The 16,678-nt window shown below is 49.7% G+C and overlaps 1 protein-coding gene across 1 annotated transcript; it reads right to left on the bottom strand.

Moving 5' to 3' along the window:
• Positions 1-1,539: 1,539 nt before the first annotated feature.
• On the bottom strand, positions 1,540-13,102 carry ASB18 (ankyrin repeat and SOCS box containing 18). The gene is made up of 5 exons (XM_010185563.1): positions 12,847-13,102; positions 11,551-11,818; positions 3,187-3,685; positions 2,419-2,532; positions 1,540-1,725 (listed from the first exon to the last, which is right to left on the bottom strand). The coding sequence occupies exons 1-5, from the start codon at positions 13,100-13,102 to the stop codon at positions 1,540-1,542; spliced, it is 1,323 nt and encodes a 440-aa protein (XP_010183865.1).
• Positions 13,103-16,678: the final 3,576 nt, after the last annotated feature.

Below are 16,678 nucleotides of genomic sequence, written 5' to 3'. Positions count from 1 at the left end.
GGGAGGATGTGGTGATCACCTGGTGGGACTCTATCTCCATGCAAACTTGCCCAATACGGATGTAAAACGTGTCATTCTTCCCACACACAAAAGATAAAAGACTGATTAGAGGCACCAAAATTTAGATTTGGCTGGTTCAAACACACAGTGACTCAGCCGGAACGTGTTTTCCCTAAATCCCTTTCAATTCTCCCCTCCTGCTCCTAACACTGAAACAAACCATAAAGAAAAATGGCCACCAAAGTCATGAAGTGCCCGATTTCAACGTGTTGCAGAGGTTTGGTGTGGGACTTTGCTGTGGGGCATTCCTTTTTTTTCAGGGCTCTGACACCAAAGATGGGGAACACTTGGTGGGGAAAAGGGGGGTTTGGGGTGCGAGTCTTGGTGTTGCCCTTGCATGACTTAAAGCTGTGGACACAGCAGGTGGAAGCTGGGAGGGGGGGGAATTTCCTTCCCCTGCTCATTTCCACGCTCCCTGCTCTGCAGGCACCGGCTGTGGGATCCAGGGATGCTGCCTGCTTCCTGTGCGTGTTGGCTGTGTATCCCTCAACAGCATTGGGTGCTGGTGCAAAGTCCAGTCAAACATGCAAAAAAAGGCTGCTTTATTTATATATATATGTATTTAAATTGTGAGTGTAATTAAGCAGTGGCACAATTAGGCGAGTGCTGTGGCAGAGCTGTGAGCACAAGGATAGCTGCTCTACCAAGGAGCACTTGTGTGCACTTGCTTTGGTTCAACAGGAATTCATTCAGGGAGCCTGAGGGTCTGGGAAAACAATTCCTTGCTCCTCCCGGTACCTTTTGCAAAGTCACTGTGTGAAAAGCAAGCCCCAGATCCTCCTCTTTGGGTTGCCACCGGGTTTTCCAGTCCCTCTGCGTGTCAGCCTCGGAGCAGTGATGGGCACAGGAGGTGCTGGTGCATCCTTGGATGGTGGGGAGCCAGGAGAAATAGGGGTCTGTGTCACCCCCCACCTCTGGTCCTGTGGGCAGTGACCAGCTCTTTCTTGGTGGCTTCTACTTTAAAAAAAAAACAATTAAAAAAAAATTGGTCTATTTTACAGTCTATATTAATGCCACTGGATATTACATCCTGCTGACAGCTTCCACGCTGCACTTCTGGTCCCGGTTCTTCTTGTGCCTCTCACAGGGGAGATTTATCCAAAGGGATCTGATACCCACGTGGGTGGATTTTAGTCCTCTACTGTGCATGCTTGCCTTTGCACACCTGAGGAGCCCCACTGCTTTGCAAAGATCCTCTATAATGAGTATTATCCATATCTGCAGCATGCTTGTAACAGCTACTAATCATTTTATTACTCTTTATAATCTATTTAAAGCACAATTAGAAAAAAATCTATACAAAGTTACAGCTGAGAGCACATTTTAGTTACGTTATAAATCCCTGAAAAACAACCATCTATCATGAAAACAGACGCTCCTTCTCTCGGCTGACAGAAATGGATGCTGCTGTGCTCTGCCGAGGGATGCTGAGGTGAGGGAGGGCTGGACGGCAAACCTCGATGGGCCCCTCTCAGCCCTTCACAGCACGACTCCTTCAGGATCCAGCAGCAGGTAATCGTGCAAGGGCTTGGGCACAGGCAGCAAAGGGATAAGGCGATGGCATTCGCCGCCAAACTTATTCCGAATGGCTGAGCGGCATAAGTGTTGCAGGGACCGGACTGTGCCCGCCAGACGGAAAAAGGACTCATAGAATAGCTCGTGTTGCTGAAAAGAGAGAAAGAGGAGAGAAAAAGACATGAGCATCAGTTGGTTTTATTTTTGTCCCGATTAAGCCAAACAACCCAGAGATACTTTTGTGATGAAGCGCTAAGGGGAGGAGGTAGGCAACCCATCGGTGATGTTTGTCCGTGGGTTAGGGGCTCTGTGTGCTGATGGTGCTCCTGCAAGCAAAGGCTGGGTGAGGGCGTCTCCTGTGGAAGCACAGGTAAAGAAACTCAGCCCCACCACAGATGCTGGCTGGGGAGGATGCTTTCATCCCCAGCACCAGCAGCATCCTGATAATTCAAGAGCAGGTTGGCTGTAACTGTTGCACTGCCAGGGACAAGCTTTTTAAAACCAAAATGAGGGGTGTGGGCTCCTGCCAGGCAGCAGTGCAGCTCCAGTGCCACTTCCAGATGCTGGGGTTGCATTTAATGACAGGCTGGGGGCAGGAATGGGGGGTTTGGTGCTGATGGAGCTGAAGGGATGCAAAGCTGCTGAGATGAATCAGGTGTGAAATGGTGCTCCCAGGACCACTCCTTTATTTTTACTGTTTTTTTTCTTCCCCATCCAAGTTCAGTTTGGATGGGAAAAAAGCAACCTTTTGGTGGGTCCCTTCCAACCTTGTATCCTATGATTCTATGAAAATCCCCTCCTTGGGGCTCAGCTGTCCTTGCCTAACCACCAGCACTGTCTCACCTGAAACACCTCCTCTGGCACGGCCTCCACCCACTTCTCAGAGACAGGGATTTGCGAGTAGGAATTGAAGAGGACTTCAATGATCTCTGGCACAGCCGCACAGGACTTCAGCACCTAGTTGTAGGCAATGGGAGTGTGGAATTCAGACAAAGATACTTGTCCCAGAGGGTCAGAGCATCCATGTGCTGCAGCTGGGGCTTGTCCCATCCCACTGTGGTCCAGGCTGGGATGGTCCTGCTTGGGAATGAGGCAGGCATAGGGTATATGCCCTGGCATGCTTTGGAGATGTTTCTCCATCTATGAAGCAGTGGGAAGACCCACCTTGCTGTGGCACTTCTTCCTCTGGATGCGGCCCTTGTTTCTTTTTTATGTTTTTGGCTTGTGCGTGATACGCCAGGATAATATTTTCTTTATTGTTTGATGTAAAATCAATGGAACGCAGAGCCATAAGAAGGCTGCACTGCTGGTTGATGTACCAAGACTGTCTCACCTGTCTCTGACATCCCCAGGCAGGAAAATAATCCTCAGTCCTGGTCCCCCATGCCGTGCTGGCTCCATCCTGTCCTCTGCTCTTCCTGCTTTTCCCCTCTGCCACATCGTGCCAGTGTTTTCATTTCCAGCATTCCCAGTAGCATTGCCAGCCCTGATGCCATGGTCCTCGCTCCCTGCTGAGACCAGGAGCCTTTCCCAAACCCTCCCAACCGCCTGGCTTTTTATTTCCCCAATTGCAAAATCCTGGATGTGAGGGGGCTCTTTTGGGATCAGTACCTTGATGAAGGCAGGGGGCCATATCTTCTGGGAGCCATGGTTGAGCAGCAGCTGGACAGTGAGGTGGGGCCGCAGCTCCCTCTTGAAGACAGCGCTCTGCAGCGCGCAGCCCAGCGGGGAGATGCCGTTGTAGTCAATGGCGTTGACGTCTGCCCCGCGTGACAGAAGGAAGCGCGCCAGGTCAACGTTGGCAGCCCCGCATGCTTTGTGCAAGGGGCTCCTCCTCATTTCATCCCGGGCGTCAATGTTGGCGCCATGGGCAGTCAGCAGTCGGCCAAGTTGCAGAGAGCCCTCGCCAGCACCCGGTGCCTGACCACAGAGAACACTGAGGGCTGTCTCCTCCCATGCGCTGCGCACGTCAACGTGTGCCCCGTGCCGCAGGTAGAGGTGGGCATGGTCACAGAGGCAGTGCCTGGCTGCCATGTGCAGCGCGGTCTCCCCCCCGTCCTCACTGGGCAGGTTGACGGTGGCCCCACTTCTCAGCAGGAGCTTGGCACATCTGCAAAGAGATGGGGAGAGTGGATTTTGGGGAGCATGGGCTAGAGTGGGAGTCACAGGGGATGATGGGGTGGGAGGCAGTGTGAGATGAGGATAGGGATCAGGCTGAAGCTGGGATCCCGTGGGACATGTGGCACTCAAAGGTTCTAGGAGGGAGCAGCAGAGGCTGGGAAGGGTGACTCTGTGCCCTGATGCCCACCATGGTGGTGCTGGTGCTGGTTGTTTGGGCATTGTCTCCCTCTTGCCCTTGACTAGTATCATTCATGAATGGTCATCCCTCACCATTCTTGATCATCCTTGACGCACCAGGATCCCACCATCCTAGACCCACCAGGGAACAGTGATCCTTGCCCCGGCTGTGCCAGTGGTTGGGCAGCTTTGGGAGCTGTACCCACAGGTAGCCATGCCAACTGTGTCTGTCCTGGCTGGTGATATGTGTGGGATTCATCTAGCCATGGTGAGGACACATAGGGTGATGGGCCCCTTCATGCTATTGATCTATCAGCTACAGCTTCATCTCCTGGCACAGGCACAGCCCTGGAGTGAGATGGAGACAATCTATACAATCCCACCCCTTGGCTGACATCCACAGATCTTCTCAGGTAAAAACATCCTAAACCACTGCCTCCACCTTAATCTGTGCTGAGACCAAACTAACGTAGAGGGGAAACACTTGGTAATGCCTCTGTACAGCAGAAGACCTCAGAGTAGGTTTATTTGGGTATAAAAATGGATTCTCCCCCTCCTGTTAAGCCTACATGGGACTCCCACCCCAGAGAGGACTGAAGAGTCGTGTTTTCTGCCTATCCTGAGAAGAAACACCTTTGCAGATGGTTTAAGCCTGCCAAAATGTGTTTTGCTGGCTGTTTTCTAACCCAGGTCTTGTGACAATGAAGTGGCAGCACCTGCAGTTTCCAGGAGGAATGAACAGCCCTTCCCACTGCTCTCACCTCTCCTTCCCTCTAGTATCCCCATGCATTGTTGCAAAGAGTGACCGTGGCTGCTGCAAAGCTGGGACACCAGCTCCTATCAGAGCTTTCCACCTGCATCCTTCTGACAACAGATAGGGGTTAAAGATGCTGGGTTTGCTCCAACATTATTTTTTTTTCTTTTGGTGTGCATGTGAGTAAATGGATGTGATCAGCCAGTCTAAATGAATCAAAGTGACTGCTCCATCTCCTGCTGGGAGCTGCCGGGGCCAGCGTGGCTCAACGTCACCAACAGGGCAGAGCTGTCTGCCGCCGGGTTAGCATGCAGGGCTGAGCTCACCGTTGCAGCACAGAGGAGTTGTTGTTGTTTTGGAGAGATTCCAGACCCACATGTCATCCAAGCGAGACCTTTAAAACACGGTCAATTCACGTTTCCCAAAAAATGCTGCTGGGGAGATGGGAAGAGCAGTCCATCAGGAAGCCTCAGCAGTGGCTAGCTGGAGTCTAGGGTGGTGTATCCACCTTTAACCTCCTCCTGCCTGCTTTATTTTCCTCTAATACGCTTTTCTTTTAGCTCAGATATCACCCAGAGCCTGATCTGGGGTTCTGGGCTGATACAGAAACAAAATGAGGGGGAGTTATGGAGGAGCAGAGCCCTAGTCTCATCCCTCCCACAGGAGGGATGGGGAGGAAGAGGAGCCCCAGGGAGCAAGGATGGTGCCAGAGCGTTGCTCATTTTGCCTGGCCCAGATAGCTGTTAATATTTGTGGGGGAAAATAATAGTAATAGTAATAGTAATAGTAATAGTAATAGTAATAGTAATAGTAATAGTAATAGTAATAGTAATAGTAATAGTAATAGTAATGCTACTTGAATCCTTCTGGACCTGCAGCATTTCCTCCCCCAAGGTTTGATAGGAACTGGTGAGATGTTCGCTGTCCTTGGCAGTGCAGGATCTGCACATAACTCCTTGGGCTGCTTTTCGTGTGTGCATCAAGCCTGAGTTTACCAGGAAAAAACCCTGCAGGACCTGTGAGGACAGGCTGTGTCAGCAGCTTTTGCAGGTGTAATGCTCTCAGATGCTGCCAGCCTGCACCAGATCTCACCGGAGGTAGCTGCAGTAGATGCTTTCTGCTGGGGATACAGCTAGGAGTGAGTGGAATGAGTGTGGGGTTGTGCCAGCCCCAGAGTCCTAAGATTTTTACTTGACAAATCTTCTTTTACTCTAAAATGTGCTGAATCTCTTTCTCAAGCACCGGATTCTCTCACTGAGGTATTTTTGGCATGTGCTCTCTGCTGCTGTTTGGTAAATCTTCATTGGAAGAGGTCTGTGGCTAAAGCAAACCACACTGTGACTTGATCATGTTTACTGGTCTTGTCCATCCTCGACAGCAGGGATTTGTAGCCCTAATTATAACGAGTCTCTTGGGACCTCTCTGGGTTAGCTTCATCCTAACATCACATTAGCTCTGGCACCCTAAAATAACATTCTGGGCAAACCAAGGGATGGTTCTGCAGGAAAAAATGGAAAGAAAAAACAAAAAAATAAGTATTTCTGACTTGGGTGGAAAACAGTAGCCTAGTCCAGAATAAAAATCCCTTTTTGTTCTTTTGTTTTGTTTGTTGGTTTGGTTGATTTGTGGTTTGTTTGTTTTTTTTTTTTAAATAAGGTCTCTGTGCCTAGAGACCCCAAACACAAGCACCACACCAGCTTTGGCAAGTGCTGTGTGTCATCAAAAGAGCTCGGGCTGGAGGTTCACATCTGCATAGGCAGGACAGAGGGAACATTCCCCTGCCCTTTATTCCCGGGTAAAGGGTGGTACCTCATGGGCTACTTGGCAAAGCCAAGAGCTGTGTCCAGCCCCACCAGCGCAGCATCCTTGCTCTGCTATGAGGTTTTCCCTTCCTGAGAGTGGGATGGGAGTTCAATTACAGGGAATTCAATTCCTCTTGGCCTCCTGCTAGATACCCCAAATATTCTTCTAGGGATACCACAGTGGAAATGCCACCCTTTCTAGATACTATTTTGCTGAAGGGTGATTCTTACTTGTCATCAAGTTCAATGGTTTCAATCAAAGCTAACTTGTTATTCAGTTTATATTGAATTTTCCCCCTGGATACTCCTCTCTCAGCAAAGAGGGAATGTTAGTGAGGGGCTATAAATAAGGGGTGATCTCCTCCAGTTAATGGAAATGGTGAGCCCCTGTGAAGAGCATGTGGCTCCTGTTTGGATGTATAGGGCACCAGCAGGTGTCAGCTAGATGCCATTCACGTTTGCTGGCTATATGTTCTTATTTTAGCCTCTAATCTCGGCCCATGAACTCATACACTTTGCCAGCATTTCTAGCTTCCTGTGTGTTTGTTTGTTTTTAAATTATTTCCCTGTTGTTCAGCATCAGGTTAGACTAAAACCCCATTAAATGAGAGTCAGTGATCACTTGCTGCTTTTTGAGGGCTCCTCTCCAATTTTCTGGGAATAGTGCAAGAAGCCATGGGTTTAGTTCAGCAGAAATTCAAACACAGAGTGGCAAAGTAAACCAGTTTGTTTTCTATCCACCCTGGTACCATTGACCTGGCTGAGCAACTCGCCAACAGCAGCAATACCCTGAAAAAGCCACCCTCACACACAGCCATGCCTAATTTTGGTTAGTTTATTTTCACATCCAGATACTTCCTAACTCCTCTGTGAGTGATGAGTAACACACCTGAATATCTCCTTGCATGGGAAAGCTGCTTGTTAGGTCAATATCCCACTAATCTGTGGTAACTGGCATTATTTCTATTGGTTTGCCTTGTGCTGGGGTCCTGGCTCAAATAAATGAGATAAAATGATTTGGGGTTTATTTTCCTTCTTCAGCCATCAATAGAGTTGGGGCAGATGTCGGTGTAACGTCAGTGCCCATTGCCCTCCCCTGCCCTCTCGCTGTCAGGATTGCTCCCGCTGGCCATGAATCTCAGCATCTCAGCTGGATGCTGCTTAGTTTGAGATGAAAAATGCCCAGGCTGGGAAAGCAGGATTTAACTTGAGATGGGATGTGATGAATAACCAGCAGGAGGAGCAGAAGGTTGGGGCAGCGGAGGCTGGAGGAAAATTCCAGTCCCAAAAAACCTACTCAGGCCCTCAGTTTTCTTAAGAAAAAACTCCTGTTTGCTTGGTTTGGTTTTCTTTCCCCTCTCCCTGGGGCCAGAGTGAGGCTTTCCTATTTCTGATTGTTTCTCTTGGCATCCAAGTGACCATATCCTGATCTGTCTGTGATTTATTGCAGGATTGATTTTGCTTGGAAAAGCAGCCTTACCCAAATCTGGCTCTGAATGCAAGGATTATTCTTATTAAATCCCTAAAAGAAGGAGAAAAGAAGCTTGTTCTTTTCAGCACCAATGCTGGTGCTGAGGACTGGTTGTGGCGGGCCAAACGCCAGCCCAGGAGCTTTGCTTTCTGCACTGATTCTTTGCCAAAGCTTTGTGAGCTGTGGATACTCATCTATATGAGCCCTCATTTTGTCACACCAACTTGGGGAGCAGCTTCTCCAAAGAGCTGGGATAGGCTTTGGGTTGTGCTCTGTGTCTGCTTGTGGGCTCTTTATTTCTTACTCAGGACCCATATTAAGGAGCTGCTTTTCCCTTGAGGAGGATGAGCTTCCAAAACAATGGCTCCAAATGCTCCGAGTTTTGTATTTTAGCAATTTTAGCAGAGGATGAGATTTAGCACTAGATGATGCTAAATGCTGGCTTTTAAAATCCATGATATTTTTTATCTGTAGTAATGCTTCCTTCTCGCAGCCAAAAGGGCAGCATGTCTGGGTTGCTGCCAATCTCCCTGTTGTCTGGGAGCCCTGTAATCTTGATAGCATTGCCTTTGTAGGTACCTGCCTTCCTGCTTGGCTCCTGTTTTCTGCTAATTCCTCCTGTTATGATCTATCCTCATCTAACAACCCCTAAGCAAAACCTGTCCTGTCTCCCTGAGCTGGCCACTCTTGTGCTCACTCCCTACCCCATCATTTCTTGCCCAGAGCCCCTTGGACACTGAGTCTCTTGCATGGACTCATGTCACCATTTATCTCCCATCTCTTGGTGCTGGAGGGTGGGAGCCAGAAGGCAACTCTGGTTTCAGCTCCCAGGGTGGAGAGAAAGCTTGGAGAGGTGAAGGCAAGGGCATCACTCAGCCGTAAGCCTAAGTTACGCAGAGGCAGGGGTAATATCTTCTGTTCTGATCCCTTGGCTTGACTAAATCCTCTTGCCTCTGAGGAAGGCTGGTGAAGGCAAACCCTGGGAGTTTTCTCTCCAGGTAGGCTCTCCCTGGTTGCACAGGAAGCCTGGCACCTTCAGAGAGCTTCTTCCACCTCACAGATCTGAAGGATGATTCTACAAACGTGGTAGCATTTGCCAACCCTTCTGCTGCAGGTATTGTGATGGGAGGTGGGGGACTACATCCCGCATCCCTGCGATGCACCTTCCCACCGCCCCGTGCCTGCTCTTCTCCCTGGCACCGCTGGAGAGTTGAGACTCTTCCTCTCCCCCTCAATTATTTTTATTTTATTTTTTTTCGGGGTGCCAATAAAGGCAGACTCCTTTAATCATCCCAGCTTTAAGAGGGAAACAGGAGAGCGCCAGGGAGAGAGTGCAGTGAATTTAGAGACTCATCTTACCCCACCATGTTAATTATCTCTGCTGTAAAAAAGAGGTCAAGGAGAGGAACTCTACTAAATAGGCCGACGTTGGCATGAACAGCTCCTAAAGTGAAGAAGGTAAGACTGAACTTTACTGGAACTTTTTTTTTTCCATCTCTTCAAAAAGCTCCTAGATTAAAGCTCTTATATCCTTTTTGTTGAAATCTCATGGATTCTGAAGCTCAAATGGCTGGAAGGAAGCCCAGATAATTTTTTTTTATCCCAGTCACTGAGAGGCTCAAAGGTTTTAAGTCCTGCCCCCATGGTGAATTGCCGAGTATATGGGAATACAGAAGAACCCGGCACATAGGTGTTCTGGCCATTGTTATCGAGAGGGAGAAAAATAAAATAGCTCTCTATGTAGGTCAATGACCTGCTCTTTATTGTCAGTAAAAAATTAAGGATGACCTAAAATCTACTACTCAATAAAAAAAATAAAATTAAAAAAAAAAGGCGAGGGAAAGTAGTCTCCCCCTAATCAAAGAGGAAATGTTTGTGTTACCTAAAGCTTGACCTCCTCAGTCTCTAACTTTAGCAAAGTCTTTGCGATTGAAAAGCAGTGGTCGAAACCTCAAAACCTGTCTGAAATGTCTATTAATTTTTGATCTTTCAAGGGAGTTGGCTTAGTTATTGTAGAAGCCCCCGTAGCGCTGGGTAGCGTAGTTAAGGGTCTCTCAGCATTTCCATTATAAAGCCCCAATATTCAAGGGCTTATAACTCAGTTGTTTCCACGTTGCGTCTGTCTGATCCCCATGTCGCCATTTGCTGGCTTACCTGCCATCCCCCTCCATCCTTCTGGGGGAAATAACATGTGTATTGGTGACAACGGCTCATTTTTAATATGTGTATATATATAGTTTTTTCCAAGACGGGAAGCACCTGGCCAGAAATGGGATTCCTGGACATCTGTGGGCCATGGGGTCCTTTCCATGCACCAGGCTGGTTTCTCTGGCCCGTCTCTATGGGGCGAAGCCTGAAACACCCCTGTTGGGCTCTTAGGATGGCTTGGGGTTTAAAAACTGAAGGCTTTAAGGTCAAAAAGGAGCTCTGGTGAAGTAGAAAAACCCAGCTCCTTACTTATGATGAGGGCTGCTTGTAACATCCTCCCTTACCCATCCCACTCATTCTAACACTCACCACATCAATGATGCCTTTGATTAATCCCTGGATTTTTGGCTGAACCAAAATTGGATTTTTGGCCATCTTGCAGAGACATTTATAAGCTGGGCTTGAGATATTTGCATCTGCAAACCTTTTCCTCTCTGTCTGCTTGTTTTTTGTTTGTTTTTTTTTCCTGCAAAGCTCTGTTGCTGACACCTGGCCTTATGATACACTGCATCCATAGCAGGAACCTTGCCTTCACCACCTACTTCCAGTTAAGCTTTTTGCCTGCCTGAAGGGGAGAGGTTTGAAGCCAGGGTGGCTTTTTCCTGAAGCTGGCATGCAATGAATATTGCTATGGCCCGAAGCAGTTTCATCAGGATATCAAGTGGCTGAACTCTTCATCAAAAAAAGATTAAAAAAATCCTAATTCCCTGAGTCTAATGATTCAGATGCTTAAAGTCCTAAGAAAACATACACGTGCACTCGAGAAGCTTATTTTTTCAAGAGAATGTTTATGCCCATCTCTGTGTGATGCTGAGCTCACCCATGGTGAGAAGGGAGCGGGTGCACCTGGCTAAGCCTTAGCCCCGACTATAAAACAAAGCGGACCTGCACGTACATTGTGTGGGGTGAGGAATTGGGGAAGTTGCTCCCATCCACAGACCCCATCCCTTCATCTTGTCCTTGGGGCTGAAATTTTAGGAGGAGTGGATGTCCTGATGGGTACTGACATCTCTTACAGAGGGTTCGGCATGGGCTGAGGGGCACTGGAGGTTGGGGTGACTTATGTGCCCCATGACCCGACCCATTCTGAGCATCTCCTGGGGGAAAGTGTGTTGGACCTGGGATCTGGGACATAGTGATTGTAGGATAGATAAGTCATCAGAAAAGAGGAGGAAGGAAAAGCTTGTGGAGGTGGGCTGGACTGCTCCTGTCACTGGGCAAGAGGCCTGCGCCATGCAATGTGCCTAGCGCCAGAATGTCCCTTTTTGGCCGTGCTGAATGTGCTGCAGCAGCTGGGAGATGTGGGAGCACGTAGGAAGCCTTGCTGGGAACCGTGGCATCACTTTGTACCCCACAGAGGCAAAAGCACTGGAGTCTGCATGCAGGGGACGCAGAGTGAGGTTATCAGCAGGGGGATGCTGATAGGGGGACACTCTCCTTACCCCAGGGAGTCTTGGGTGGTGCAGAGGTGCAGCGGGGCCAGGCCCTTGTCGCTCCGCAAGTTGGGATCAGCCCTGTGCTCCAGCAGCAGCTCGACGCAGTCGACGTGTCCCCCTAGGCAGGCTTCATGCAGGGGCCCATGCCCTCCCGGCGCCAGGTTGGGGTCAGCCCGTCGGCGGAGGAGATGGCGCAGGCAGGCGGTGTGGCCTTGGCGGGCTGCGAGGCACAGCGGGGTGGTCAACTCCTGCTTGTACTCCAGCGACCACAGCCCTGTGGGAACGAAGGAGCAGGGCTGGTACCCAGGGGCTGACCCGCTGGGGACCCATAGGGTTTGCACCCTTCCCATCTCCTGTGCACTAGCCTTGTGAATAAACTGTCAACATTCTGGTTTTCACATTTTTCTATTGTTTCTCTGGCACCTTTAGGAGTTTTGAAGAGCCTAGTTATGGCTGGTGACTGCTCCAAGCACTGTTGGCAAGAGGGGAAGCAAAACTTCCCCAGTGTGCTCACATCCAGGAGTAAGATTTCATACGGCACAAGCTGGGTAAACCGATACCCTGTCCGCAACTCAGCTGCACATGGGACCCTGGGTGCAAGATCTTGCTGGCAGGAGCTAAAAGGCAGCTCACAAATTCCCCACCTGCACCCAGGGGAGGAAAAAACCTGTCTTTTTTGAGATGGGGATAGGCTTGAACGCACCCAAGCTGGGTGGGCACACGTTGGGAGGGTGATGCAGGGCTGGGCATGGGATGCAGTGAGTTGGGCTCAGCTGGAGCAAAGCATTGCATTTCCAGGCTGCTCCAGGACCTCTGGAACCATCAGTAGAACCACAGTGCCTGGTAAGCATCTGGGACCATGGGGAGCATCTGGGGTTGGGAGGCACCAGGTACCACTACCCTGGGAGCATCTTATTCCTCACAGCTAGGACCAGGCCACTCTTTCTAAGCCCCTCCATGAGAAATTTGAGCTGCAAGACCTCTTGCAATTGTGCCTAAGCAAAAGAGCACCCCATAGCAACCTGAAAAAAATTACATGGACACACACTTTTTGCACTTCCCTACCCCTCTGGTGGATTAGTATGTGCAGAAGAGAAGAAAATAATAAAAGAAAGTGCTGAATATTTATAGCTAGGGCTGCAGGGCACAGTCCGCTAACCAGGAACCAGCCACCTCGGGAACAGGCTCTATAAAAGCAGCATTAGGCACTTAAATGCACTGCACCTCTCTTATTTATGGTTAGTAAATACCTGTTTGGGTTTTTAAAGTTTTTTTCTGGACTGGCCTTTAAAGCAAAAGTACCTGAGAGTCCATAAGATGCTTGGCTTTTCACCTGCCACTCCAGCTCATTTTTACTGATTTCAAAAACCAGGTTGACATCTTGGTAGTATCGGTCAGTCAGGACCTCGAGGCTTCTCAGGTCTCCCATGAGCAGGGCCATGTAATACCTGCTGGGGGGAGCGTGAGCCGTGACAGGATGCTCCGAATCCAATTTGAGGGAAATCTGTAGCTTTTCTGTTACAGGTCCTGGTAACTCGCCCGTTCCAGTGCTTCCCATGTGTGTGTAGGTCCTAACTGGGAGGATAGAGGGGCTTTGGTAGTTCATTGTTTCCATCCTCCTGGGCTCATTGTCTGGTTATAATCCAGTTGAGGCTCTATTGTTGTTGTATTTATAACTCCAGCAGAGTCAGATGGTAACAGGCACACGATACGACGAGGGTGAAACAGTTACAGGGCTGTGTTGTGGCAGCACATCTTGGATTAAATTGCCAGTTCAATTGCAGGCAGCAGCTTGGGAGATGGGTGTTGAGGCTGCAAGGAAAACGGTGCCAAGCATTTATGGAGGTAAGAAAAATAAAAAGAAATTCAGTCAGCTCCTGTCTGCCCACCCCCATATAACCTTATGTGTGTGCTCTGAGAAAGTGGTTTGGTTTTTTTTCTGCCTCACACTATTTTTGTTTTCTTTAAGGCACACTTACCTGTTGCCAGTTTCGTTGTTGCTATAAAGAAAATTTGTGTGTCGTGTCAGTGGCCGACACAATGCAGTCTGGCACACTGGCACGTCCCTGCAGAGATGCAAAGCACTTGGCAAATCCCCCGTGAGGTACAAATCCTCCCGGGGCTTTGGCAAGGGGAGCTACTCTCCCTGCTGATGCCTTGTACAGGAGAGAAAAAGCGCCCAGCCTCTGCTGCCATTTAAGTGCAGGGACGGACGCCAGCAGCTCCTGCTGCCCCAAAGCTCATGGCTCCTTTCCTCAAGGTCACAGGAGAAGTCCGTGACAGGGACAAGAATAGACCTCAGCATCTCGTGACTCGGCGTGACACAACCCCCTGCCAGCCCTTCCACCCCACCTCCCCGGGGAATAAACATGATCAAAGAGGATCTCAGGAAAACGCTAAACTATATCAGGGCAACCGGATGTGGAGGAAACTGCCAAAATGCTTCATGATTCCCTCCATGTGGAGTCAACCTGGGGCTGGAAGAAATGTTTGGGACCTTCTCCGTAGCTCTCTGCAATTGGGCTCCTGCAGGTGACGGTGAGCATCCTTGTGCCACCCTCAGGCCAATGCATCCATGCTGTAAGAGTCATCCGAGGTTTCTTTTTGTACTTCCTCAGCATGGCTGCAGTGACATCAAGCCCTCTAGTCTCAGAGACCATGGGAAGACCATGAAGTCACAAAAGTATCACAGTGCGTCCATCCAGGATGGGGTTGTGCTGAGCTGGGGGGTACTTGTGTAAATTAATCCCTTGTGTAAAGAAACCCCTGCCTTGAGGTCCCTGTTCACCTGCGGTGGGACCTAATTTGAGGTCAACCTACATGGTCTTTCCTGTTTTCTTTCTCCCCTTGAACTCAAGACTGGTCCTCTCACCTTGCTGTTCACAATCTCTCAGTTGGTTTGTAACGCCCAAGTCCCCTCATCTTTCTCTCTTCTCTTACCACTTGTTGCCACTCTGCTAACTCCAGCCTTTCTGTGCTCATTCATCCTCCTGATATTAATTGAACCATCTCCTCAAAGCATTGCTCTGCTATGAAAAATAGTCCTGTTGTCTCCTGGGGTCCCTTGGCCAGTACAGAAGAAGGTTTGTAGACCTGGGCAGTGGCACAGATCAGGATTGTTTTCCCCAGGGACTGGTCTGGGGTTGTGTTTCTGCAGGGCTGGCTCGCTTTCCCTCTCCACTCATCAGCAATCTGGTAATATTTTTGCGGTGGTGTGGAGGAAGCCTGCCTTCACGTGCCCTCGCTCATACGGAGGGGATCGCCTTCCTGTGGCACAGATCACCTCCTGTGCTGGCAGATGGGTATATTTAGCAGGGAGTCTAGACCTTCTCGGTCAGACATGGGCTAATTTTGTTAGGGGAGAGTGTCAGAGAGAGAGAGAGTGTGTGTGTGTGGTGGTAAACTGCCATTGAGACTGTGTTGAAATACCCTGTGACCCCTTCTTGTGAGCCCTTTAATCAGCATCTATTTGCATATAACACTCGCTTCTTGGGTCACAGTAATGACAGGATTAACAGTATCACTGATGGAGGTGGGGGGGGCATGGATTAAAAACAGCCAGGGCCATCAAGAGTAGACAGAAAAAGTCCTTTTGTAGCTGAGTGGTGCACATAAGTGTATGAGCCTCAGCTCCTGCCAGCCAAGTCAAGTGCTTTAGCCATCGATCAGTGGAAAGTGATGTCAGGGTGAAACGATATTCCTGTGTGTCTAAGGGGAATGCTGCCAAACAGGCAGCAGTGATTGCAGAAAGGATCTGGCAGCCAGGACACCTGTGGAGCATCCTAGGGCTGGCCAGGAGGAGGGGAGAAGTCCCTGGTTGGGTTTTGAAGGAAAATAAGGGGTTTTCAACTGCTTATAAACTACTTGTCATCTTTGGGCAGCAATTCTGGGTGGTGGAGGAAGGCTGGGACACCACAGCCCTACTCCTCGGTCACTGCAATGCTGCACAGCCCTGGGCACATCACCTCTCCTTCCGGCATCCCGGTCCCCACATATCAAGACCTGCGAGGGTCTGATCCTGCAGCCAACTAAGCCTGGGATCATCCTTATTTCTCCTCACTTCAGTAGAGATGCTCCTTCACAGACTCAAGCCCCAAATGTTGGCAAGGATGAGCACTTTACTAGCAGTAGCCTCACACTCATTAACCTCTAATGCAGGGGTAGCATCTTAACTTTCTCCCTGCATACGACTGTTTGCAGAGTACACCTCATTTAACAAAACATTAAGCATTTTACTTCCTCAGATCAAGAGTATCTATTAATAATGACTTAAATTGTCTGCGCCGGCTTCACATTACGAGGAAAACTCATTCCTGGCACATGAAAGCGCACGACGTGCACGAGTAAAATGACTTCAGCGTGAGCTTGTTCCCCAAGTTAAGCTGCCGCATAACAACTTAGTCCTCACACTGGGGAAATTTCAGCCCATGATAACTTGCCCTGCTGGCTCAAAAAACCATGAGGCTGCCTTAAAAAAATCCAGCAAGTCCAGATGTGCCCATGCTGAGAGCTCCTGTCGCTGCTGCCGTGATTTACAGCTGCCCTCCAGCAATGGGAAATGGCTTTTTTTTTTCCAGGGCAATTTCCAGTGCAGTGAAGGAGCCTGAGGGCTGGCAGCCCATGGCACTTCTTCCTCCAGCTGCTCTCACTGCAATGCATGACTGATTTAAAGCTTGCACCCTCCTAGCCCCCCAAAAGAATTAAAATGAGCTGACTGAGTGGCAGAACTGCCTGTGATGGCTGTGGATGCCCCCTGGCACCCTGTGGCCATGGGAAGGGGATGCTGTGCCCGCAGCCAGGGGACTGAGAGGTGGGCAGCTGGGATGGTGAGGCTATCATGCCCTGAGATGACAAACCATCGTCTGCCCAAGCCTACCTTGGAAGGATGGTGCAGTCAGAGCTTCTCTCCCGGGTGATGCTTGCTTGTCCCCCCGGGGCACGGGCCGGGAGGGTTAATGTTCTCTGTTGGAGCCAGGTGCCACCTTGCAAACAGCCAACCTGTCACCGAAATGTCCCCAGGTTTATATTTCCAGCGCTTCCCCCTCCCTGCTCCATGTGACAGCACTGCCCAGTTATGTGGCTGGCGGCTGAGGGAGGGGGTCAGACTGCAGGATCAACACCCATGGAGATACCC

The sequence above is a fragment of the Mesitornis unicolor genome, unplaced genomic scaffold (genome assembly GCF_000695765.1).
Source record: "Mesitornis unicolor isolate BGI_N332 unplaced genomic scaffold, ASM69576v1 scaffold19065, whole genome shotgun sequence".
NCBI lineage: Eukaryota > Metazoa > Chordata > Aves > Mesitornithiformes > Mesitornithidae > Mesitornis > Mesitornis unicolor.
This window is presented reverse-complemented; position numbering and strand designations above follow the sequence as displayed.